This window comes from Manis pentadactyla, chromosome 2 (assembly GCF_030020395.1).
Source record: "Manis pentadactyla isolate mManPen7 chromosome 2, mManPen7.hap1, whole genome shotgun sequence".
In the NCBI taxonomy this organism is placed as follows: Eukaryota; Metazoa; Chordata; class Mammalia; order Pholidota; family Manidae; genus Manis; species Manis pentadactyla.
The window spans coordinates 17,307,893-17,335,397 of NC_080020.1; the positions used below are offsets into that span (position 1 = coordinate 17,307,893).

General features: G+C 42.9%; 1 protein-coding gene across 3 annotated transcripts; it reads left to right on the forward strand.

Moving 5' to 3' along the window:
• The first annotated feature begins 1,362 nt into the window (after positions 1 to 1,362).
• On the forward strand, positions 1,363 to 27,505 carry GJA3 (gap junction protein alpha 3). 3 transcript variants are annotated; one of them, XM_036910163.2, is made up of 2 exons: positions 1,363 to 1,646; positions 26,106 to 27,505. In XM_036910163.2, exon 2 carries the CDS (start codon positions 26,123 to 26,125, stop codon positions 27,296 to 27,298), a length of 1,176 nt encoding a protein of 391 aa, XP_036766058.2. In that variant the 5' UTR covers positions 1,363 to 1,646; positions 26,106 to 26,122; the 3' UTR covers positions 27,299 to 27,505. The 3 variants fall into 3 exon arrangements, 2 of the variants coding, with proteins under 2 accessions (XP_036766058.2, XP_036766057.2); XR_005029783.2 differs by lacking the exons at positions 1,363 to 1,646; positions 26,106 to 27,505 and adding exons at positions 1,923 to 2,126; positions 2,484 to 3,187; XM_036910162.2 differs by lacking the exon at positions 1,363 to 1,646 and adding an exon at positions 1,938 to 2,126.

Sequence of the window (27,505 nt, forward strand, 5' to 3'; positions counted from 1 at the left end):
AAAAATTTTTATTGTAGCAAAATATACATAACATAAAATTTACAATTTTAACCATTTTTGATTGCACAGTTCTGTGGTATTAAGTACATTCACGTTGTTCTGCAACCATGACAACCATCTGTCTCCAGACTTTTTCATCTTCTCAGAGTGAAACTCTATTCCCGGTAAACACTAACTCCCCATTTCCCCTGGCACCACTGTTCTACTTTGTTTGGACACATACAAGTAGAATCATACAATTTTTGTCTTCTTGTGTCTGACTTACTTCACTTAATATTCTCAAGGGTCATCTGTGTTGTATCTTGTGTCAGAGTCTCCTTTCTTTTTAAGGCTGAATAATATTTCATTGCATGTAGAGACCACATTTCCTTTACACATTCATCTGTGGATGGACACAGGGTTTCACAACCTTTAGGCTACTGTGAAAAATGCTGCTATGAACATAGGTGTCAAATATTTGTTCAAGTTACACGATATCATTTTTAACCTATAGTTTTAATGAAAAGTTTCAAACCACTGAACTATTATATTTCCATATTTTACCCTTGAAATACCCGTAGTACTGTGTGGCAAAGAGACTACAAGTATGAACTTTCACTTCTTTAGTAATCAAGAAATAAATAAATAAAAACTATTCTTGGGCTTCTCAGACAGAATAAAAAATAGAGAAAATATTTGAAGACCTTATAGAGTAATATTTCTCAATTTAAAAATTAAGTCTATATAGCTACCACCTACTACACACATACTCCTCCAGAAGTTCTACAGGGGGGAAGATATTTTAGAAGCTTTAGTTTCTTTCTCCTTGGGATAACCTTAAATTCAGACCTCAACTGAACAGGTAAACTCTCCAGGGCAGACAGATTGCTAGCCAGAATAGGTCTAAGCTCTAACAAAGGCAAGGAACGCAAGCCGCTGCATGGAGTCTGACAGCAACCAGACTCCAGTGTAACCACAGTCCTGTAATAGATGGACCACTCCTAAAAGGAATTCCAAGATCATCTGCAGCTTTCAGAATGGTCAACGAAATTCAGTCAGCTAATATTCACAGGAGGGCCTTGGGAACCCAAAAGCAAATCCAGAGTAGTCGGGAGGACACACACGGCCCTCTAACCTGAACGGAGACAGCAGACGGGATTCCGTGCTGCTCAGAGGCCCTCTGCAGCAGGCGTCCCCTCCGTGTGTGCGACACAGCCCTGACCAGGAGCCAAGCCGGTCAGCCGCGCCCTAGCATCTCGTCACTAGGACCTGCGGGGCAGGGCCAAGTCTCAAGTGCACTGCAACAAGTCCTTTAAATAAAAAAAAAGAATCCCAGTGACAGTGACAGCCAGCTAGTGGGAGTGCGTCTGATGGGAACCAGGCGCGCGGCCGCTATTTATAGCCGCCTGGCGGCTCCTTCCGGGGCTCTCCGGCAGGCTATGGGAGGACCCCTGCCCGGCTGCCCTGGTCCGCCCCGCAGGCCGTCCGGAGCCCGCGTGCCTGACCCGGGAACCTCCGAGCCGGGGCCGCCCGAGGGCAGCGCGGGGAGCGCGCGCCCGGGGCGCCCCAGGAAGGGCAAGGCGGGGCCGCGCGGCGCCTGCTTTCAAGAGCCCTGTCCCGCGGAAGTGCGCGGAGCCCGGAGCGGTCCGCTGGGGGCGCGGCTGCAGGTGGGGGTCGCCGGGGCGGTGGGGTCACACGCCGGGTAAGGGTGCGAGTGCAAGGTGGGCGCGCAGGATGTGGAGTGAGGGGCCGGGTCGTGGGTGCGCGGGATGGGCGCAGGTGCAAGGTGGCTCTGTGGGGCGCGTGCGGACTTGGGGAGGCAGTGCGGGCGTAGGGCGTGGGGGCTCGAGGGCTGTGGCGGGGGACCCGGGGCGTAGGCGCAGAGCGCCGTGCGGGCTCGCCGGGTCCGGGCACGGGGGCGGGGGCCGGGGGCCTGTGCTCGGGGCGCCGCCCCGCGCGGGGGCCTGGGGAAGGCGCGGGGGCGTGGCGCGCGGGCTGCGGCGCGGAGCGCGGTGCGCTGGGGCCGGATGGCCGCCTGGGCGGGGAGGCCGGGCCCTGGCGCGGGGCGCACGCGTTGAGTCCGCTGCAGGTGTGAAAGAAAGTGACCCTCTCGGAGTGGCCGAGAGCCGTGCGCTGGGCGGAGCGGGGTAAGCGCGGGCCGGGCAGGGCGGCAGGACGGCTGGGCGCGCCGGGAGCCCCTCAGTGTTCTGCTGGGAATCGCTGGGAACTGGGGGCGCCGCGCGGCTGGAGATCCGGGCTGAGAAAGTTTCGGATTGACGTGTCGTTGCCCCTGGAGATGCCTGCAGAGCGCCGAGTGTCAGCGGGGTGGTGGCTTTTCTTGAAGGAGTGCCCGGCTGGGCAGTGGGGGTCGGGGTGGCGGCGGCGCCCGGGCTGGGGATTTAGGGCGGCCTCGCTGGGTCTGCGCAGTGCGGCTTTTGTTAGGAGCTGGGCCCGCTCGCCTGTTTCTTTTAAGAAACTTTTTTAAAGTTGTTTGTTTTTTTAAGAAACATCCTGGCTCTAAGTGCCACGACCTTATTTCGTGACCTGAATGCTCGTCGCGCTGTGGTTAAGTATAAAGAACGTGAGGAACAGCGGAGAAACACCTGTCCGCGTTCGGGCCACTCCGTCTTTAGGGTCTGGCTGACGGGCACCGTGTTCTGCTGTCCCACTACGCTCTAGTGCACAGCGCTCTTCGTATGCAGATGAGTATTTCTGACGGGGACTTCGGAGACAAATGGATCACTCCAGTTCTTATTTTATTACGATATCGCGAAAATATGCCATTAAAAATGGCTATATACAAACAGCAGGGATGTGAATTACGCTTTGGTTTTTATTACCTAAGAATTCAAGATGATGATGTACCCTAGGTGCATCATTTCACTAGCCAGCCCATCAGTGTGCTATGAAATATTTTGCAAAATAAACAGTAAAAGATTAAAGAGGAAAAGGGAACTTTGTTTTCCAAAGGTCAGAGTATTCAAAATAAACATCAGCTAATTTGGCACATATTCCACTGGCTCAGCAGTTTGACTGGTGTTGAGATAAGCATCTAAGAAGGGCAATGCACATGTTTCTGTAGTGTAAGGTAATTCACAAAAACTTTACCACTGTAACAAATTATACAATGCTGTTTACCTTAACCAGCCTTAAACCTGTCTTACAGTAATGGCATGTAACAAAATGTCATTGTTTGCACAATAAGAAAAAAAATTGACACCATTTCCTTGAATGTTACTTACATTTCAAGTTGTGTTCACTTAACTAAAATAATTTTAACACTAAACATTTGAAATTTTAAATTAATCATATGTGCTTATCACAGCCATTTATAAAGCCTCATGCATGTAAAGAATTTAAACTATAGTCTTTCAGATGATGCCATGACTTGTTCATGTGCCTAACACAGAGAGAAACATTTTACCCTGTACAGAAAGCATGGTTCCCATGATCTCTGTATTAAGAAACTCAGCCAAAATCGGTAGCTGTGTTGATTGACAAGCCTCTTTCCCCTTCCACCCTGCCCTGCCATGGCCATTACCAGTACTATGTAGCATTTGTCATATTAGATTTTGATCAGTTTTTTATAAGTCGGCCTCTCTCACAAGAGAGAATGAACCTTCTGGGGGAAAGACCTTATCTTAATTATTTGGATATCCTCAGTGGGTAACACAGTGCCACACATATAATAGCTATTTGATAAATGTTTACTAAATTAAAAGAGGAAAAAATCCAATAAATGTGACTACAACCAGTATACAGTGTCTCTAAAAACAGTATGTTTTTGCAATTTCAATATAATGCTTAAAGGCAGTAAAATAGTGATAAAGTTTAATCTTGAATTTCATTCTTACTGTGGTGGAAAATTCTTCATCATTAGGTTCTTCATATTTAGATTAGTATTCTACTGCTTGGTCTTTTAAATCTCTGCATCTTCAGAAGTATGGCTTATTAATGGTTGATGTGAACAGTTCCTGCACTCTTCCATTGTCTTTAATTTGAAGAATTAGTGGTTTGCTTTAAATTTACTGTTAAACTAATGATGCTAAACATAAAAATCACTTAATTTTTTTCATCCATAAACCTGATTCTCTTCATGAACTACTGCTTGTTTTTGATGAAACTCTGTTTCCTAGTTAGCTTTAAAATGAATGAGAGATTTTTGGTTATGTACTAATAGAGGTAGATTTGAATAAGGAAAGTGAAACTACTGTAGAAATTACTTCTTCAAAAATAGAAAACATTTTGACAGAGGTAATTTGTGTCAGTAATATAAATGAAATAATGAAATACCATAATTGTAAGGCTGAGAGGTTTTGTTCACTAAGAAAGAGTAAAAATAATATCTGAACTTGTTTTAAAATGAGAATTCCAATTTATGTGAGGAAGTAACTGGACTGTTAGCATATCAATAATATTTAACAATATTAGACACTGGGGACTGGAAGAAAGAGTAAAAGCTTTAAATGTGCTCTAACCCATGTTTCTAAACATTGATTTAAAGTGTGGTAGAGAGCTGTAACTCAAAAGGCAACTGTTGTAATCTGAAGACTCTGCCTGGTGCATGACGCCATGGGATCAGGTGGGAGGGGAAGGCTCCCGGCACCTGAAATCCAGTCAGGGATTTTTGTGCTGGCTTCAGCACTGTGTGCTGTGTGACCTTAGGCAAATCGCAGTACCCTGTCTGGGCCTCCATTTCCTGATCTGTAAAATGAGAGGATCAACTAGACCACTGCTAAGGTTCTTCTAACTCTTAAATGCTAAGATTCCATATTTCCTCCATGGATAATGAGTATGATTCCTGAAGGATGTAATTTGGCTTTACATGGGGAAAGTACCTTTTAACTGAGCATGCTGTGTTTATGAAGGCAGCGCTTGGTATACCATCCAGAGCCTGGCCCTGTGTTTGGGGCACGCTGAGAACCTGTTCAGAGAAATGGGCTCAAAAGCTCCCCTATCTTTTTCTTTATTGTTATTGACCCTTCAGAAAGAGTACTGGTAAATTCTATCTTACTTTAAAAGTGGTGCTGTTTTTTTCATTAGTCAATTATTAAAACTTTGGGAACTAATGCTGAAGTACATTAAAATTAACACATCACTAACATGTCTAAATAAAATGTTTGAATAAGTGAAAAATTCTAATGGTATTCTAGGGTCTTTCACAGAAGTCATTGTCATTTAATAGAATGTAAAAGAAACAAGAATATGCCACAGGGTAATGGAGCAGGGATGATATTTGGAGGGTTTAAAAAGGAAGCCCAACGCTCAATGAACAGGATTAGAAGGTAGTCATGTTTCTAATTATGCTCCAGACTATATACATTTTTGTCCATTGAACTGAAGCTATTGATTTTCTAACTCTGTTATTTTCTAGTTCTAATTGACTTTCTAGTTCTAATATTAGAACTCTAGTTGTGGAAATGGTGATTTAATACTGATTTCTGGAGGGAGTATTTTACTCAAGTACTTCAAGAAGAAATATGTGGACAAAAAGTGAAGTGTATTTTTAACTTTGCCATTCTCAAATATAAAACGTTGAAGACATTTATCTTAAACTAACAGTTGCTTAAATTGGTCCAACTTAAAATTAGCTCTCACTAAGCTTTTACGTTACAGGTCAAACACAAAAGAAAATCTAATAGGTTCTTCCCTTTGATGAAAACTGAAGTGTTAACCATATTTGCCTTAGCCAAATAAAGACTTAAGAGCATATGACTTTTCATATATTCACAACTTTAAATGATATAAGTGATTTCAATATTAACTTAAAAATATGAAGATAATATAATAACATGAGTGGCAGGCACTATTATAAGTGTTTTCCATACATTCTTATTTAATAAATAAAATAGGTAGATTAAAAATATAATTTAAAAACAATTTCATATTTCTGGAGATTTAGTCTCTGACAATAAAAATATATAATCCTAGCAGTGCTTTAGAATTATAAATAAAGAAATTGAAAAATTATTGTTTTATAATTTAATTAAATCATTTGGCAATGGTTGACAGTGGTGTTTCCTGCCAGAGCATTGGATTATTGAAAAGTTAAGTAGTACAACCCATCCAGTGAAAATTAGAGAAGGAAAGCTCTGTGGCTATACGCTACTACATAATTTTAAGATAAGGATACCCTTAAATAGTATATGTGTATTTTATAGTAATACTAACAAATACTAAAATATGCATTATCTAGTAAATATATTTGTAAGAATTTCTTACAGATTTATTCTATATACCAAGAATACAGCATACATGATAAGACATGGGAAAAAGTAAAATAAACTCTCATTTTTTTTACAGCATATCAAAGTTAGACCTTCAATAAAAGAAAAACTTTTAGCAACACTAATATTTTTAAAGTCTCAAATACGCAATATTTGGAACCAAACGAATCTAACGACAAATGGCATAGTTTCAATATCATAAGAAAATACCATGAATAATTTTATGCCAATAAATTTGAAATGAAAGAAATGGAGAATTTTCTAAAAGATATAAATGATCAAAACTGACAAGAAATAGCATATCTACTGACATCAATAATAGTTAATAAAATAGAATTTATAATCTGTCTTCCTCCTAACTCCCTAAAAAAAAGACATTAGTCCCAATCACTTGTATAATCCTATTTTTTTATTAAGGTATCATTGACATACACTCTTATGAAGATTTCACATGAAAAACAATGTGGTTACTACATTTGTCCATATTATCGAGTCCCCCACCCATACTCCATTGTAGTCACTGACCATCAGTGTAGTGAGATGCCACACTTTCACTGCTTGTCTTCTCTGTGCTACACTCTCTTCCCCATGATCCCCACCACACCAGGTGTACTAAACATAATACCCCTCAATGCCCTTCTCCCTCCAACCCCATCCACCCTCCGCCACTCCTCCCCTTTGGTAACCCTAGTCGCTTCTTGAAGTTTGTGAGTCTGCTGCTGTTTTGTACCTTCAGTTTTGCTTAGTTGTTATACTCCACAAATGAGGGAAATCATTTGGTACTTGTCTTTCTCTGCCTGGCTTATTTCACTGAGCATAATGTCCTCCAGCTCCATCAATGTTGTTGCAAATGGTAGGATTTCTTTCTTATGGCAAATAGTATTCCATTATGTATATGTACCACCTCTTCTTTATCCATTCATCTACTGATGGACACTTAGGTTGCTTCCATATCTTGGCTATTGTAAATAGTGCTGTGATAAACATACGGGTGCATATGTCTTTTTGAATTTGAGAACTTATTTTCTTGGGGTAAATTTCTAGGAGTGGAATTCCTAGGTCAAATGGTATTTCTATTTTTTGTTTTTTTTCTCTCTTTTTTTATTTTGTTATCATTAATCTACAATTACATGAAGAACATTATGTTTACTAGGCTCTCCCCTACACCAACTCCCCCCCACAAACCCCATTACAGTCACTGTCCATCAGCATAGTAAGATGTTGTAGAATCACTACTTGTCTCCTCTGTGTTGCACAGCCCTCCCCTTTTCCCCACCCCCCACATTATAAATGCTAATCATAATACCCCCTTTCTTCTTCCATGCCCTTATCCCTCACTTCCCACCCATCCTCCCCAGTCCCTTTCCCTTTGGTAACTGTTAGCCCATTCTTGGTTTCTGTGATTCCGCTGCTGTTTTCTTCCTTCAGTTTTTCCTTTGTTCTTATACTCCACAGATACAGTGAAATCATTTGGTATTTGTTTTTCTCCGCTTGGCTTATTTCACTGAGCATAATACCCTCTAGCTCCATCCATGTTGTTGCAAATTGTAGGATTTGTTTTCTTCTTATGACTGGATAATATTCCATTGTGTATATGTACAACATCTTCTTTATCCATGCATCTACTGATGGTCACTTAGGTTGCTTCCATTTCTTGGCTATTGTAAATAGTGCAGTGATAAACATAGGGGTGCATCTGTCTTTTTCAAACTGGGCTGCTGCATTCTTACGGTAAATTCCTAGGAGTGGAATTCCTGGGTCAAATGGTAAGTCTATTTTGAGCATTTTGAGAAACCTCCATACTGCTTTCCACAATGGTTGAACTAATTTACATTCCCACCAGCAGTGTAGGAGGGTTCCCATTTCTCCACAACCTCGCCAACACTTGTTGTTGTGTGTCTTTTGGATGGTAGCCATCCTCACTGGTGTGACATGATATCTCATTGTGGTTTTAATTTGCATTTCTCTGATAACTAGTGATGTGGAGCATCTTTTCATGTGTCTGTTGGCCATCTGAATTTCTTCCTTAGAGAACTGTCTGTTCAGCTACTCTGCCCATTTTATAATTGGAATATTTGCTTTTTGTTTGTTAAGGTGCGTGAGCTCTTTATATATTTTGGATGTCAACCCTTTATCAGATCTATCATTTATGAATATATTCTCCCATACTGTAGGATGCCTTTTTGTTCTATTGATGGTGTCCTTTGCTGTACAGAAGCTTTCAGCTTGATATAGACCCACTTGTTCATTTTTGCTTTTGTTTCCCTTGCCCGGGGAGATATGTTCATGAAGAAGTCGCTAATGTTTATGTCCAAGAGATTTTTGCCTATGATTTTTTCTAAGAGTTTTATGGTTTCATGACTTACATTCAGGTCTTTGATCCATTTCAAATTTACTTTTGTGTATGGGGTTAGACAGTGATCCAGTTTCATTCTCTTACATGTAGCTGTCCAGTTTTGCCAGTACCATCTGTTGAAGAGATTGTCATTTCCCCATTGTATGTCCATGGCTCCTTTATCGAATATTAATTGATCATATATGTTTGGGTTAATGTCTGGAGTCTCTAATCTGTTCCACTGGTCTGTGCATCTGTTCTTGTGTCAGTACCAAATTGTCTTGATTGCTATGGGTTTGTAGTAGAGCTTGAAGTTGGGGAGCGAGATCCCTCCCACTTTATTCTTCTTTCTCAGGATTGCTTTGGCTATTCGGGGTCTTTGGTGTTTCCATATGAATTTTTGAACTATTTGTTCCAGTTCGTTGAAGAATGTTGTTGGTAATTTGATAGGGATTGCATCGAATCTGTATATCCAAAATGGATGGCCATTTTGACGATACTAATTCTTCTTAGCCAAGAGCATGGGATGAGTTTCCATTTGTTAGTGACCTCTTTAATTTCTCTTAAGCATGTGTTGTAGTTTTCAGGGTATAGGTCTTTCACTTCTTTGGTTAGGTTTATTCCTAGGTATTTTATTCTTTTTGATGCAATTGTGAATGGAATTGTTTTCCTGATTTCTCTTTCTGTTGGTTCATTGTTAATGTATAGGAAAGCCACAGATTTCTGTTAATTTTGTATGCTGCAACTTTGCTGTATTCCGATATCAGTTCTAGTAGTTTTGGAGTGGAGTCTTTAGGGTTTTTTATGTACAATATCATGTCATCTGCAAATAGTGACAGTTTGACTTCTTCTTTACCAATCTGTATTCCTTGTATTTCTTTGTTTTGTCTAATTGCCATGCTAGGACCTCCAGTACTATGTTAAATAACAGTGGGGAGAGTGGGCATCCCTGTCTTGTTCCCAATCTCAGAGGAAAAGCTTTCAGCTTCTCGCTGTTCAGTATGATGTTAGCTGTGGGTTTATCATATATGGCCTTTATTATGTTGAGGTACTTGCCATCTATACCCATTTTGCTGAGAGTTTTTATAATGAATGGATGTTGAATTTTGTCGAATGCTTTTTCAGCATCTATGGAGATGATCATGTGGTTTTTGTCTTTCTTTTTGTTGATGTGGTGGATGATGTTGATGGATTTTCGAATGTTCTACCATCCTTGCATCCCTGGGATGAATCCCACTTGTTCGTGGTGTATGATCCTTTTGATATATTTTTGAATTTGGTTTGCTAATATTTCGTTGAGTATTTTTGCATCTATATTCATCTGGGATATTGGTCTGTGATTTTCTTTTTTGGTGGGGTCTTTGCCTGGTTTTGGTATTAGAGTGATGTTGGCTTCATAGAATGAGTTTGGGAGTACTCCGTCCTCTTCTATTTTTTGGAAAACTTTAAGGAGAATGGGTATTATGTCTTCTCTGTGTGTCTGATAAAATTCCGAGGTAAAACCATCTGGCCCGGGGGTTTTGTTCAAGACAATTTGGTACTGACACAAATTTTGATTACTGCTTCCATTTCTTTGCTCATAATTGGTTTGTTTAACTTTTGTGTTTCTTCCTTGGTCAGTCTTGGAAGGTTGTATTTTTCTAGGAAGTTGTCCATTTCTTCTAGGTTTTCCAGCTTGTTAGCATATAGGTTTTCATAGTAGTCTTTAATAATTCTTTGTGTTTCTGTGGAGTCTGTCATGATTTTTCCATTCTCGTTTCTGATTCTGTTGACCTGTGTTGATTCTCTTTTTCTCTTAATAAGTTTGGCTAGAGGCTTATCCATTTTGTTAATTTTCTCAAAGAACCAGCTCTTGGTTTCATTGATTTTTTTCTATTGTTTTATTCTTCTCAATTTTGTTTATTTCTTTTCTGATCTTAATTATGTCCCTCCTTCTGCTGACTTTAGGCCTCATTTGTTCTTCTTTTTGCAGTTTTATAATTGTGATGTTAGACTATTCATTTGGGATTGTTCTTCCTTCTTTAAGTATGCCTGGATTGCTATATACTTTCCTCTTAAGACTGCTTTCACTTCGTCCCACAGAAGTTGGGGCTTTGTGTTGTTGTTGTCATTTGTTTCCATATATTCCTTGATCTCTATTTTAATTTGTTCATTGATCCATTGATTATTTAGGAGCGTGTTGTTAAGCCTCCGTGTGTTTGTGAACCTTTTTGTTTTCTTTGTACAATTTATTTCTGGTTTTATACCTTTCTGGTCTGAAAAATTGGTTGGTAGGATTTCAGTCTTTTGGAATTTACTGAGGCTCTTTTTGTGGCCTAGTATGTGGTCTATTCTGGAGAATGTTCCATGTGCACTTGAGAAGAATGTGTATCCTGTTGCTTTTGGATGTAGAGTTCTATAGATGTCTACTAGGTCCATCTGTTCTAGTGTGTTGTTCAGTGCCTCCGTGTCCTTACTTATTTTCTGCCTGGTGGATCTGTCCTTTGGGGTGAGTGGCATGTTGAAGTCTCCCAAAATGAATGCATTGCATTCTATTTCCTCCTTTAATTCTGTTAGTATTTCACATGTGCTGGTACTCCTGTGTTGGGTGCATGTATATTTATAATGGTTATATCCTCTTGTTGGACTGAGCCCTTTATCATTATGTAATGTCCTTCTTTATCTCTTGTTACTTTCTTTGTTTTGAAGTCTATTTTGTCTGATACTAGTACTGCGATGCCTGCTTTCTTCTCCCTGTTGTTTGCATGAAATATCTTTTTCCATCCCTTGACTTTTAGTCTGTGCATGTCTTTGGGTTTGAGGTGAGTTTCTTGTAAGCAGCATATGAGATGGGTCTTGCTTTGTTATCCATTCTATTACTCTGTGTCTTTTGATTTGTGCATTCAGTCCATTTACATTTAGGGTGACTATTGAAAGATATGTACTTATTGTCATTGTAGGCTTTAGATTCGTGGTTACCAAAAGTTCAAGGTTAGCTTCTTTACTATCTAACTGTCTAACTTAACTCACTTAGTGAGCTTTTATAAACACTGTCTGGTGATTCTTTACTTCTCTCCCTTCTTATTCCTCCTCCTCCATTCTTTATATGTTGGTTGTTTTATTCTGTGCTCTTTTGTGTTTCCTTTAACTGCTTTTGTGGGTAGTTGATTTTATTTTTTGCCTTTAGTTAGTATTTGGTTGGTCTGCTGTCTTTGCTGTGATTTTATTTTCTCTGGTGACATCTGTTTAGTCTTAGGAGTGCTCCCGTCTAGAACAGTCCCTCTAAAATACCCTGTAGAGATGGTTTGTCAGAGGCAAATTCCCTCAACTTTTGCTTGTCTGGGAATTGTTTAATCCCTCCTTCATACTTAAATGATAATCATGCTGTATACAGTATTCTTGGTTCGAGGCCCTTCTGTTTCATTGCATTAAATATATCATGCCATTCTCTTCTGGCCTGTAAGGTTTCTGTTGAGAAGTCTGATGATAGCCTAATGGGTTTTACTTTGTAGGTGACCTTTTTCCTGTCTCTAGCTACCTTTAAAACTCTGTCCTTGCCCTTGATCTTTGCCATTTTAATTATCATGTGTCTTGGTGTTGTCCTCCGTGGGTCCCTTGTGTTGGGAGTTCTGTGTACCTCCGTGGTCTGTTCGATTATTTCCTCCCCTAGTTTGGGAAAGTTTTCAGCAATTATTTCTTCAAAGACACTTTCTATCCCTTTTTCTCTCTTCTTCTTCTTCTGGTACCCCTATAATGTGGATATTCTTCCTTTTGGAATGGTCACACAGTTCTCTTAATATTGTTTCATTCCTGGAGATCCTTTTATCTCTCTCTGCATCAGCTTCTATGCGTTCCTGTTCTCTGGTTTCTATTCCATTAATGGCCTCTTGCATCTTATCCATTCTGTTTATAAATCCTTCCAGGGATTGCTTCATTTCTCTAATCTCCTTCCGGATGTCATCCCTTAGCTCTTGTGTATTTCTCTGCAGCTCTGTCAGCATGGTTATGACCTTTATTTTGAATTATTTTTCAGGAAGACTGGTTACGTCTATCTCCTTCTCATGGGTTGACTCTGTGATTTTGGTCTGTCTCAAATTCTGCCTTTTCATGGCGATAGAGATAGTTTGCGGGGCTGGCGCGAGTGATGGCTGGGAGAACGCCCCTTCTTGTTGGTTTGTGGCCCTCCTCTCCTGGGAGAACAGCGACCTCTAGCAGCTTGTGTTGGGCAGCTCTGCGCAGCTGGGTCTTCTAATTCTTGCCCGGCCGCTATGGAGTTTAGCTCTGCTGTTGCTGTGGGTGTGGCCTTCCTCAGGCTGCTGCTCCAATATGGCGGAGACGCGTTGGAGAAAAAACGGCCGGGAGGCTGTTTATCTCTGTGAGGGGCCTCCAAGGTGTGCTGCTGTCCAGGGGGTTAGGGTGCCCAGAGTTCCCCAGGATTCCCAGCCGCTAGGCTAAGTGTCCCAGGACACTTCTGTCCAGCTGTGGGGTCCCTGTCCCTTTAAGACTTTCAAAAAGCACTCGCTTTTCTTTGTCCCAGGGTCACCAGCTGTGGGGACCTGCTCACAGGTTTTACTGTCCTGTTTCCCTAGTTTCCAGCACCCCACGCATACACTGTGTCTGTGCTCTGGTGCAGATGGCTGGGGCTGGGTGTTTAGCAGTCCTGGGCTCCCTCTCCCTCCCCACTCTGACTCCTCTCCTCCCGTCAGGAGCTGGGGTGAGGGTGCTCGGGTCCCACTGGGCCGCAGCTTGTATATTACCCCCTTTGCGAGGCACTGGGTTCTCGCAGGTGTTGATGTAGTCTGGCTGTTGTCCTGTGTCTTCTGGTCTTTCTATTAGGAAGGGTTGTATTTGTTGTATTTTCAAAAATATATATGGTTTTGGGAGGAGATTTCCACTGCTCTACTCATGCTGCCATCTTGGCTCTGCCCTCCTACTTTTATTTTTTTGAGGAAGCTCCCTATTGCTTTCCACAATGGTTGAACTAGTTTGCATTCCCACCATCAGTGTAGGAGGATTCCCCTTTCTCTGCATTCTCACCAGCATATGCTGTTCCTAGCTTTTTCAATGTTGGCCATCCTAACTGGTGTGAGATGATATCTCATTGTGGTTTAATTTGCATTTCCCTGATAATTAGTGATGTGGAGTATCTTTTCATGTGCCTGTTGGCCATCATAATTTCTTCTTTGGAGAATTGTCTCTTCATATCCTCTGCCCATTTTGTAATCGGGTTATTTGCTTTTTGGGTGTTGAGACATGTGAGTTCTTTATATATTTTAGATGTTAACCCCTTATCTGATATATCATTTAGAAATATAATCTCCCATACTGTGGGATGCCTTTTTGTTCTACTGATGGTGTCCTTTGCTGTATAGAAGGTTTTTAGTTTGATATAGTCCCATTTGTTCATTTTTGCTTTTGTTTCCCTTGCCTAAGGAGATGTGTTCAGGAAAAAGTTGCTCGTGTTTATATTCAAAGAGATTTTTGCCTATGTTTTCTTCTAAGAGTTTTATGGTTTCATGACTTACATTCAGGTCTTTGATCCATTTCTAGTTTACTTCTGTGTATGGGGTTAGACTATAATCCAGTTTCATTCTCTTGCATGTAGCTGTCCAGTTTTGCCAACACCAGTTGTTGAAGAGGCTGTCATTTCCCCATCGTATGTCCATGGTTCCTTTATCATATATTAACTAGCCATATCTGTGTGGGTTTATAACTGAGATCTCTATTCTAGTACATTGATGTATGGGTCTGTTCTTGTGCCAGTACCAAATTGTCTTGATTACTGTGGCTTTGTAGTAGAGCTTGAAGTCAGGGAGCATAATCACCCCTGATTTATTCTTCCTTCTGGGGATTGCTTTGGGTATTCTGGGTCTTTTGTGGTTTCACATGAATTTTAGAACTATTTGTTCTAGTTCATTAAAGAATGCAGTTGGTATTTTGATAGGGACTGCATTGAATCTGTAGATTGCTTTAGGCAGGATGGCCATTTTGACAATATTAATTCTTCCTATCCATGAGCACGGATTGTGTTTCCATTTATTGGTATCTTCTTTAATTTCTTGCATGAGTGTCTTGTAGTTTTCAGGGTATATGTCTTTCACTTCCTTGGTTAGGTTTATTCCTAGGTATTCTATTATTTTATTCTTTTTGATGCAGTTGTGAATGGAATTGTTTTCCTGATTTCTCTTTCTGCTAGTTCATCATTAGTGTGTAGAAATGCAACAGACTTCTGTGTATTAGTTTTGTACCCTGCAACTTTGCTGAATTCAGATATTAGATCAGGTATCTAATAGTTTTAGAGTGGATTCTTTATTGTTTTTAAATACAATATCATGTCATCTGCAAACAGTGACAGTTTAACTTCTTCCTTACCAATCTGGATGTCTTTTATTTCTTTGTGTTGTCTGACTGCTGTGGCTAGGACCTCCAGCACTATATTGAATAAAAGTGGGGAGAGTGAGCATCCCTGTCTTGTTCCTGATCTTAATGGAAAGGCTTTCAGCTTCTCACTGTTAAGTATAATGTTGGCTGTGGGTTTGTCATATACGTCCTTTATTATGTTGAAGTACTTACCCTCTGAACCCATTTTGTTGATAGTTTTTATCATGAATGGTTGTTCAATTTTGTCAAATGCTTTTTCAGCATCTGTGGAGATGCACATGTGGTTTTGTCCTTCTTTTTGTTGATGTGGTGGATGATGTTGATGGATTTTTTAATATTGTGCCATCCTTGCACTCCTGTAATATATCCTACTTGAGCATGATGGATGATTTTTTATGTATTTTGAATTAGGTTTCCTAAGATTTTGTTGAGTATTTTTGCATCTGTGTTCATCAGAGATGTTGGTCTGTAATTTTCTTTCTTTTTTTTTTTGTGGTGTCTTTGCCTGCTTTGGTATTAGAGTGATGCTGGCCTCATAGAATGAGTTTGGAAATATTCCCTCCTCTCCTACTTTTTGGAAAACTATTAGGAGGATGGGTATTAGGTCTTTACTAAATGTTTGATAAAATTCAGCGGTGAAGCTATCTGGTCTAGGTGTTTTGTTCTTAGGTAGTTTTTTTATTACCAATTCAATTTTGTTGCTGGTGATTGTTCTGTTCAGGTATTCTATTTCTTCCTTGGTCAGCCTTGGAAGCTGTATTTTTCTAGAAAGTTGTCCATTTCTTCTAGGCTTTCCAGTTTGTTAGCATATAATTTTTCATAGTATTCCCTAATAATTCTTTGTATTTCTGTGGTGTCCATAGTGAATTTTCCTTTCTCATTTATGATTCTGTTTATGTGTGTGGACTCTTTTTTTCTTGATATGTCTGGTTAGGGGTTTATCTATTTTGTTTATTTTCTTGAAGAACCAGCTCTTGTTTTCATTGATTTTTTTCTATTGTTTTATTCTTCTCAATTTTATTTATTTATGCTCTAATCTTTATTATGTCCCTCCTTCTACTGACTTTGGGCCTCATTTGTTCTTCTTTTTCTAGTTTCATTAATTGTGAATCTAGACTGTTCATATGGATTGTTCTTCTTTCTTGAGGTAAGCCTGTATTGCAATACACTTCCCTCTTAGCATGGCCTTCATTGTATCCCACAGATTTTAAGGTGTTGAGTTATTGTTGTCATTTGTCTCCATATATTGCTTGATCACTGTTTTTATTTGGTCATTGATCCATTGGTTATATAGGAGCATGTTATTAAGCTTCCATGTGTTTGTGGGCTTTTTCATTTTCTTTGTGTAATTTATTTCTAGTTTCATACCTTTGTGATCTAAGAAGCTGGTTGGTAGAATTTCAATCCTTTTTAATTTACTGAGGCTCTTTTTGTGGCCTAGTGTATGGTCCATTTTTGAAAATGTTCCATGTGCACTTGAGAAGAATGTGTATCCTGTTGCTTTTGAATGGAGTGTGCTGTAGATGTCCATTAGGTCCACCTGTTCTAATATGTTGTTCAGTACCTCTGTCCCTTTACTTATTTTCTGTCTGGTTGATCTGTCCTTTGGAGTGAACGGTGTGTTGAAATCTCCTAAAATGAATACATTGCATTCTGTTTACTCCTTTAATTCTGTTAATATTTTTTTCACATATGTTTGGGCTCCTGTATTGGCTGCTTATATATTTATAATGGTTATATCCTCTTGTTGATCTGATTCCTTTATCGTCATATAATGTCCTTCTTTGTCTGTTACTTTATGTGTTTTGAAGTCTATTTTATCTGATGAAAGTATTGCAAATCCTGCTTCTTTCTCCCTGTTAGTTGCATGAAATATCTTTTTCCATCCCTTTACTTTTAGTCTGTGTATGTCTTTGGGTTTCAAGTGAGTCTCTTATAGGCAACATATAGATAGGCCTTGTTTTTTTATCCATTCAGTGACTCTGTCTTTTGGTTGGTGCATTCAGACCATTACATTTAGGGTGATTGATAGGTGTGTACTTACTGCCACTGCAGGATTTAGATTGATGGTTACCAAAGGTCCAGGGTTAACTTCCTTACTATCTAACAGTCTAATTTAACTTACTTAGTATGCTACTACAAACACAATCTAAAGGTTATTTTTTTCCCTCCTTTTTCTTCCTCCTCCATTCTTTATATATTAGTTATCATATTCTGTACTCTTTGTGTATCCCTTGATGACTTTGGGGGTAGTTGATTTGATTTTGCATCTGCTTAGTAATTAATTGTTCTGCTTTCTTTACTGTGGTTTTATTTCCTCTGGTGACAGCTATTTAGCCTTAGGAACACTTCCATCAATAGCAGTCCCTCCAAAATACTCAGTAGACATGGTTTGTGAGAGGTAAATTCTCTCAGCTTTTGCTTATCTTGAAATTGTTTAATCCCTCCTTCAAATTAAAATGATAATCTTGCCAGGTAGAGTATTCTCGTTTTAAGGCCCTTTTGTTTCATTGCATTAAATACACCATGCCACTCCCTTCTGGCCTGTAAGGTTTCTGCTGAGAAGTCTGATGATAGCCTGATGGGTTTTCCTTTGTATATGATCTTTTTCCTCTCTCTGGCTGCTTTTAAAAGTCTGTCCTTATCCTTGATATTTGCCATTTTAATTATTATGTGTCTTGGTGTTGTCTTCCTTGGGTCCCTTATGTTGGGAGGTCTGTGTACCTCCATGGCCTCAGAGACTATCTCCTTCCCCAGATTTGGGAAGTTTTCAGCAATTACCTCATCAAAGACACTTTCTATTCCTTTTTCCCTCTTCTTCTTCTGCTACCTCTATATTGCAAATATTGTTCTATTTGGATTGGTCACACAGTTCTCTCAATATTCCTTCATTCCTAGAGATCCTTTTTATCTCTATTCCTCAGCTTCTTTGTATTCCTGTTCTCTAATGTCTATTTCATTTATTGTCTCCTTTCCTTCATCTAATCTGCTTTTGAATTCCTCCATTTTATGTTTCATTTCAGAAATTGTATTCCTTAATGATTGAATCTCAGACCTGAATTCATCCCTGAGTTCTTGAATATTTTCTGTACCTTCATGAGCATATTTTATTTTTATTTTGAAATCTCTTTTAGGAAGATTGATTATTTCAGTTTCACTTGGCCCTTTTTCTGGTGTTTGTGGGATTTGGGGTTGAACCAGGTTGATGTTTCATATTTGCATGTGGCATCCTCTAGTGCCCAAATCTCTACTCTCTGTAGCTGCTCAGCACCTGGAGTGATGTCGGGGGTTGCAGGAGAGTGACACTGGTGCCTGGGGGGAAGAAAGAGCTGTTTCCTGCTTTAAGGCTGCTGTTCCTTTCTCTGCTGCCAGAACCAGTGGGCTGAGCACACTGGTCTAGGCCTCTGTCCTTTGTGTTTGTAGCTGCCATAGGCAGGGCCTCCCTCTGGCTGGCCTGACACCAGGGCAGGGGCTGTCAGTTTGTGAGTCGGTGTCTGCCAGCTGGGAGGAAGGCACAGCAGGCTGTGTATCATGGTGGGGGGCCTTGGAGCTGTGTAGCCAGCGAGGGGGATGGAGCACCTGAAAGTTCCCAACCTGTTGTGTAGAGTGCATCTGGACAATTTTGTCCACCTGTCCTTTTTCCTGAGCAGCAAGCTCTGTGAAATCCTTGCCCCTTTAGAAGCCCTGTTAGGAAGTCTCTCAGGAAGCCCACCTTTCTTTTGTCCCAGAGCAGCCACATGTTTTCCCTGTTTTCCACAAGCAGCTGGAATCTCGGTCTCTCCAAGTGTTCTACCTGTCTTAGCTTTCCAACCCCACTAATCTCCAGCACCATACAATGTAGGTTTGTACTCCCAGAGCAGATCACCAGAGCTGGGTGTTCAGTAGTCCTAGGCCTCCACCCCTTCCCCACTCCATTTCTCTTCCTCCTGCCAGTGAGCTGGGATGGGGGAAGGGCTTGGGTGCCACCAGATCATGGTTCTGATATGTTACCCTGTTCCATGATGTCTGATCTTTTCTCCAGGTGTATGCAGTGTGGCGCAGCCTTCTTTCCTGTTGCTTTTTCAGGATTGGTTGTATTAACTATATTTTCGTATTATATGTGGCTTTGGGAGGAGGCCTCTGTCTCACCTCTCACGCCTCCATCTTTAATCCTCCACTTGTATAATCTCACATAAGATTTTTATACAAGCTTATTTAGAGAATTATTAATTTGAGGCTAACATATCTTACTAAAATCTAATGAGAATTCATAATGTAAGCTGGTTACCAGAATGGTAGTACAGCATGGAGAATATGGCCGATGATTCTGTAACAGCTTCCTCTGTTCACAGATAGTAACTGTGCTCAATGGCAGTGAGAATTTAATAATATGGGTAACTGTTGAACCACTGTGTTGTATATTTGAAACCAATATAAATTTGTATGTCAACAACACTTCAAAAAAATCCAATGATAGTGCAAAAACCATTGAGACAAATCTTAGGCATGAACAAGTAAATAATCCAAAATAAAGTAGAAGCAGATTGAATTTGATATTATATTAAAAATAAGACCATGACAAATAGGGTGCTTCACCATCTAAAAATCACAATAGATGCAGGAAAAAAGTATTCTACTAAATCCAGTACTCATTCATGATTTAGAAAATGAAAACTGATAGCAAAAAATGGCTGGAAGGAAACTTCCTTAACCTGATACAAGTTGAAACATCATCCTGCATAAAAACCTTAGAATTACTCATAATAAAGGCAGAAATGAGAAAAGATGTCATCATCTCCACAATGTGCTGGGAGTGCTGTGCAGGAGTTAGAAGTAAGAGAATAAAAGCAGATAATATCATGATGTGCCTTACACAGAAAACCCAAAGGAATACCCTAACTCTTCAAATAAGGGCTCTCTACCAGGTTGCTGGATACAAGATTAATATATAAAAAGTTCCTAAGTGTCAATAATAACCATTGAGAAATTATAATGAAAAACATATTTCGAACAAAGAATTAGAACACTTATAAGGTATGTAGAAATAAATGTAACAAAAGATGTGTAAGATCTTTACAGACAGCATCCTAAAGCACTGTTGCAGGGCATAAAGAAGCTCTGCACTAATGGGTCATTTGTGCATATTGATTGGGAAACTATATTGGAAAGAGGTAAATTTGATTCATCTATAAATCTCGTGTAATTCCAAACAAAATCATGTCTAAGATTTCTGTGGCACTTGTCAAGTTCTACCTAAATTTCATATGGAAGAAATAAAAAGCCAAAAAATTGTCAAGACAAATATGAAGTACAAAGCCATGGGCTTGTCCTACCAGATATCAAGTATATCTAGAAACCATTGCCACTGGGTATTCTGGATTTTGGTGTGATCTGTCATTTACTTCTGGAGTTATAAAACAAATATCACATATTATTCAGTATGAAATTCAGAGGTTCGACTTTTCCTCATTTATGCTTGTGTATATAGTTGAACTTTTCCACGTTGCTGTGGCACTGAATTATAAGTGACACTGGGCCGGCTTTGAAAGGCCTGGTTTCCATTCTTGCTCTTTAGTCTAAGTAGCTTAGACAAAGCTAAATGTTGGGATAAGCTCTATAGAGTAGAAGAAAGGGTCTTTTGTTATTTCAACAAATTTATTTTAAATTTGATTTCCTTTTTAAAGAATCAGACCAGAATTATGGAAAAGTTTTGAAAAGTACATCATACCATAGTCTAGGTCTCATGGCATCTGGAAATTATGGTCTTAAGTATGAAAGCTTGAAATTAATCAGGTAAAGTATGAAAAGAACTAATGGAAAAGTATTTCCACTGGCTAAAAAGTAATCAGATATGCCCATTTTTCATTCTATCATATTTATGATTATTTCAGCTTACCACATCCTTTCAGATTGTAAGGGATGGCAAAAATTAGCTTTTAGGTCACTACTGCCCCGTATCAAACCCCAGCAGACGTTACTGATTGAAGATAGAATGCTTTCTGCCTAAGCCTGTATTTGGCCCTCAAAATCCTGCTCAGCACTTCCCAGTGTCTGCCCACATGCCATACTTTAAAAATGTAGGGCTCCTCTCTCTTCCTACATCTTTCTCTCATTCTCTACTCTAGTCAGACATTGTATTCTGCTTTAGTTTTGTCTTCAGAATATGTCTACTTTCTACCCCTTCCTTTTTTGAACCAGCCCCTCCTGTCACCCGCCCAGCCTTCAGCTCCCTACCCAGGAGCCCAGCTGTACCAGGGTCCCGCTCACCCTTGAGCAGCCTCCACATGCATCTCCCTCTCGCTGGGTTAAGTGGCTTTCTTACCTCTCATTCGTTGGCACATCAGTGTTTGCTGCACACCTACTGTGTGTGAGGTATGACCCACTCTAGTTCTTCAGGCTGAGGAAGCGGCCCTTTTGATCCACCCAGGACACAAGTATTCCCACTACCGTGGGGACATCTTTTGAGTCTGAAATGCACTCCTGTCTGCCTTCCTCCCATCTAGGGCCACCTCTCCTAACCCCAGCGCCATTCCCCTCTTCCCTGACTAGCCTTCCCTGGCTACATGCTTGACTATTAATATCCTTTTTCTCTGAAATCCCTCTGAACTTATCGCTCCCCATCTTCCTGAATTTCCCCATGTCCACAAATAGACCACCAGATAGACCGTGTTTGTCCTTCTCCTGTGCCCCACCCGACCTGTGCACCAGAGCTGAGCACAGATGGGCCCTCAGTAAGTAACTATTGATTGGCCTGAAAGGAAACTCAACATACCCCGAAGGCCAAGGAGAAAACTATGTAACTTCGGAAAAGAAATAGAACTGTTCAAAGAATGTGAGAGCACAGAACATGACAGAAGCCACATAAACCTTGAAATATAAGACCTTGTTCTGCAGTAGTGTTAGAATCAAAGTTTTCATTGAGATAAAAATGAAGAACAATTGCCGTCGCATGGAGATAATGACTGTCCCATATCCGAGCGATGTGCACACCACCCTTTCTAGAAAGTGCTCACTGACGGGGCATGCGGCACTGCGCAGGTGGAACCTACACACTTACAAAGGTGAGCCATCACCCGGGAGCTCGCAGAGGTTTCTCCAGTTTTGTTATGAAATGGCCGGCACACTGGTAGTGAGAATAAACCCCTGTGTTCCTCTGTCAAGCAGTACTCAGGATATTTCATTGGCTAACTTGCGACCATCTCACCTGACCTCAGCCCTCAGCAGACCCTGGAGTTTCCACTGTCGCCCATTTTCTGTATTTATTTAGCTCACAAAGCTTGGCTCCTCTGCAGTTCTTTTCTTATTTAAGTGGCATTAGGGGCATGATTAAACAGTGACAATGATAAAATGCCTCAAGAACTTCTGCATGCCATCTGGGGCAGACTAACTTCTGACAGTGATGAGGAGGAGGATTTCGCTTCTACTTTGAAGGTTCCCAACTTGATTGGACCTTGACCCATATAGCCAGCCTTCCAAAAGATATTAAATCCTCCAGTTAATATTTTTATTCATGCGTGCATTCTCCGAAACAAAAACAAAACCAAGAAGTATACCAGTAAGGCTCTGCAGTGAGTAGCGAGAGACCAACAGCAAGCAGGGTCTTTGGGGCAAGCTGGTAGGCTGCCATGGCAAGAGATGGAATCCAATTCAAGCTCCGTGTCCTCAGGGATAACCTCCTTCAGGGTTCGTGGTGGTCCTCAGCAACCCCAGGATCATTATTCCTTGATATCGGGCTAATAACATATATGCATTGGCCTTTTATGTGCTTTTTAGAAACGTGATTAAAGAGATCTAAGCAATAGAAACTATGATGAAAGAACACTGAAAAAGGAATCAAACTTTTTCAAAAACTAGAACTTCAAAAAATCAAATTGATGATAAATATAATAGGTTGCTCTAGGAAATGCAAAGAAATATGAAAAGACAAGAAAAATCACCCAGTTCCCAGAAACACTGTGGTTAACATTTCAATATCATCCTTGCTCTTCCTTGCTCCACCCACACACGTGAATGTGTGCAAAGCTGCTATCAGACTACAGCTTTGCATTAGGCTTTTATAATTTATCATTACAGCATGAATATTACTTCATTAATGTTCTTAGACTTCTATCTAAAGAATACCGTATATTTTAATAGTTATGAATGGACCATAGCTTCTCATTTATGCTTGGCCTTGTTCTATAAAGAATTTGTGATAGGGTATCAGTTAGAAATTATTTTGTCTGCAAGTAGCAGAAAATCTAAGTTGCACAAATAGGGTTTTTCTCCTCTTGTAAGTCTGGAGGTGGCTGCTGGGGGTGATTCAGCAGGTGCACAGTGTCACAGCAGGTGCCTTGGGACTTTCTTGACCCTTCCCTCTCACTCACATGCTTGCAGGATGGCTGCCCAGGTGCATGCATCACATCTGTACTCAGTGTGGAGAAAAGGAGGGAAGGGCTGCCCAGGGAGCATCTGCCTTTGTATTAGGAAATCACAGGCATTCCCGGAGTTCCTCTAGGGGCTTCTTACACCTTACTGGATAGAACTGCCCTTTATAGCCACCTCCAGCCACAGGAGGAGATGGGAAAGCAAGAATTCCCCTTCCTGGTCGCATTAGAGGCAGGCAAGAGAGAGGAGGACCGGCAGTAGGAGCCAGAGAAGCCCAATCATGATGTCAGCCACGGACAACCACTTGTCATTATTTATAACAGCTCATCCCTTAGTGGGCACTTCTGCTTCCAATTATTCTTTCTTATAAGTAACATTACAGTAAACACCATGTACATCCGTTTCTCAAAATCTGTGATTATTGTCTTCGTATGACATCCTAGAAGTAGAATCAGAGGTATCATTACATTTACATCTCTTGCTACCAATCATATGAGAGATGGTGCTCCCTTCAGACACCTTCTTCAGGACATATCTTTAAGTCCCATCCTTAGGACTTACTGAGCCATGGCAGCTGCCTGAGTACCAGCTAATAACTCTGCAGATGATGACACGTTATAATTCTGTGGTTACACGCAGAGGTCATGATGGAACTTTAAGGAGACATATTTTAAAGTGTTGCAGCACATGGACATAGAGACCCTGGAGAGGCTGAGCCAGCAAAGAATAGATGCCAGGATGGGTTGCCTATCTGCCATCTGATTCGCTAACTGATAAATACTTTTCCAGCCCCATTTCTCAAGATGTGCACAATGGGTATGTGGGGCAATGGGCAGCCCCATTACTGTGGACCTCCCAGTCCCCCCAGGGAAATGCCAGCAACACTTTCCAGTCTCTGTGACAAGCAGAAATGCCCCCCCTCACAGCACTGTGTGCCACCAGCATGTGTGGAGAGCCTCCCAGGCCCTTGGTTCCAGCATGTGGCACTGACTGCCTTTTAGCAAGCATGCTATACTGTGCTCAGCAAGGCAGAACTGCCTGAGCACGTGCAGAGAGGCAGGAGAAAGCATTGACTTCTCCACACTGATTTTCCTTAGAGACACCCAGAAACACGCACTGCCCGGCTGTTCTGCCTGCAGGCATCAAGAAGGAATGGCTGCACATACAAGCCTCAACCTCAGAACTAGAATTGAAGAGACCATCCACCAGTGGACAGCGTGGCCTTCTGTGGAAACCCAGAGGGCTGTGCTTGTCCCGGCAGCAGAGAGAGGGGATGCTCTTTGAAGCTTAGCAGGTGGGGGGTGTGAGGGGATGGAGAGCACCTCCTGGAACATAAAGGGCAGTGACAGCCAACCACTAAAACTGGACAGTGACAGGAAAAGAGGACACAGGACACCTGGTTCAGCCTGAGTTGTCCACCCTTGAAGGCAGTGACAGGCCAGCAGGCCAGTCCTGGATTGGGACTGAGTTTGAAGCTGAAGAAATAGCATATGGAGAGGTATAATGGTAGAATTTCAGAGACCCCAGAAAGTTTGGTCTCCCCACAGTGCTGGACCCGGACCGAGGGGTGGTGCCCAGGGGTAGATCTCCAGCAGAGTGTAGGGAGGGGTTAGGGCTGGGGAGAGACGCCAGTTAGGGACTGAGTGACAGTCTAGGGTTGAGGTGAGTGTCCTTCCAAGCCCAGAAGGATGGCTGTGGAGTCCTTATAAGAATTAGAATCAAAATCTCAGAGAAGCAGGTTATAACCTAGAATGGCTCCCTGACACCTGACATCTTTTATGGGAGAGTGGGTTGTGTAATACTCAATAAGTTTCTAAATTGAAGCATTTTACCTTCTAAGAACATACAAAATAGAAGACATCAATCACAATATGGGGCAAGAAAGCTGGTAAGATACATGAATAGTCAGATTTCTCTAAAGATCTCAAAAGATCAAAACAAAGTCAAGAGTTTATTATGACAGAGGGTTAACATTTGCCTATTTCTTTAGACCATAGTAAAGTTTTGCCTTTGAACCAATTCATACAAATTAATATTTTTAAACATTTAAAAAATTTTGATGAAAAGAGTTTGCCTGCCTTCCTCAGGAGACTTGTATATATATACATGCAGTTTACAGAGCTTTTCTTGCAGCAGAGAGCGGCAGTGGATAGCAGCGCCTTTAGTTCTCAGAAGCGCCTGGCCATCTGACGTGGGAGACACCTTCTAACCTTGGTCCCCTGACTCTGAGGGACTTGGCTGCCTTCACAAAGAGGGCCCGAGGTCTTACCAGCCTCCATCCCAGAAGCAGGTCACTGCGTTGGACAGTACGACCATCATCCCCGCCTCACAGAAGGGGGCACCGCCCGCTGCTTGGGGACATGCAGCTAGTTAGCCACTGACAGAACATCTGCAAAGTGAGACACAGTTCATAATAGCAGAGCAGAGGGTCCGTGTGGCAGGAATTGGGAAGGGCGCCTGGAGAGAGGTGCCCTGATCACACCAGAGAAGCAAGCCTGGGGTTGGGAGGTGCGGCGCTGTGTGCACAGGCCCAGAGCCCCCACGGAGACGGTGCTCCGGGAGACAAGGGTGGGAGAGGGTGCCGGGGAAGGGTCGCTGAGGCAGTTCATTTCTCGTTGGAGCTCTGAAGCAACAGGTTAGACAGCCTGCAGTCACCTCGCCTGTGGGCCCTCGCCTGTGTAATGTGGATGTTTGTTTAACTCTGCTTGGCCCGGGGTTTGGAGAGACATCTGCCCACGCACACACATCCCCGCGGAGAGCTGGCCAGCGCCTCGCTTGCTTGGACGTGGCCGTCCCCCACACCGCCTGGACGGCGCCCCCTTCCCACCTGCCTGTTAACCAGCAGTGTTCCCTTACAGGTGGGTCATCTGGAGCGATGGGCGACTGGAGCTTCCTGGGGAGACTGCTAGAGAACGCCCAAGAGCACTCCACGGTCATCGGCAAGGTGTGGCTGACCGTGCTGTTCATCTTCCGCATCCTGGTGCTGGGCGCGGCGGCCGAGGAGGTGTGGGGGGACGAGCAGTCGGACTTCACGTGCAACACGCAGCAGCCGGGCTGCGAGAACGTGTGCTACGACAGGGCCTTCCCCATCTCCCACATCCGCTTCTGGGTGCTGCAGATCGTCTTCGTGTCCACGCCCACCCTCGTCTACCTGGGCCACGTGCTGCACCTCGTGCGCGTCGACGAAAAGAAGGACGGGGAGCAGGCGCTGCCGAGCCGCGATCCGGACCTGCCGGGGCGCGCTGACCGCCGCAAGGTGCGCCTGGCCGGGGCCCTGCTGCGCACCTACGTGTTCAACGTCGTCTTCAGGACGCTGCTGGAAGTGGGCTTCATCGCCGGCCAGTACCTCCTGTACGGCCTCGAGCTGAAGCCGCTGTACCGCTGTGACCGCTGGCCCTGCCCCAACACGGTGGACTGCTTCATCTCGCGGCCCACCGAGAAGACCATCTTCATCATCTTCATGCTGGCTGTGGCCTGCCTGTCCCTCCTGCTCAACATGCTGGAGATCTACCATCTGGGCTGGAAGAAGCTTAAGCAGGGAGTGACCAGCCACCGCGGCGCGGACACCCCAGAGCCCAGGGCGGGGGCCGCAAAGCCCGGCGGCGGGAACCCCCTCCTCCCGCCGCCGCCCTGCGCCGCGCCCGCCGTCGCCGTCGAGTTCCCGCCCCTCAACCCTCGGCGCCCCCACTCGCTGGGGCAGGCAACGGCCTCGGGCTGTGCAGGGGCCTCTCTGCCCGCGGCGCAAGACGAGGTCCGCCCGGCCCCGTCCTACCACCTGCTAATGGCTGAGCAGAACTGGGCCGACCCGGAGGCCGAGCAGCGGGCGTCCGCCTCGGCGTCCCTGAGCCCGGCAGGCAGCGGCCCGCAGCAGCCCCAGGGGATCGCGGCCGGAGGCCCCGATCCCGCCCCTCCGGGAGCCCGGACCGGCCGCAGTCTGGACGGGACTCCCGCCGCGGCGGCGACCAGCGCTCCCGCTTTGCCCCTCGCAGACCCCGGGCGGGCCAGCGGGGCCAGCGGCGGTCGGGCCAGACCGACGGACTTGGCCGTCTAGGGCTGGTCTCCAGACAGCGTTGTAATAACCGTTTTTCTAGCAACAAAGAGCAGTTGAAACCAGCAGGTAGAGAGGCCTCTGGGGAGAGAGCGAGCCCGGGAGCGGGAGGAGGGGGACCTGCAGGGCGGCCGCGGATTCGCGCGGGGTGGAGCGGGGCAGCGGGCGGGCTGGCGCCTCCCAGGTGCGGCGGGCACCGCGGGCGCAGCG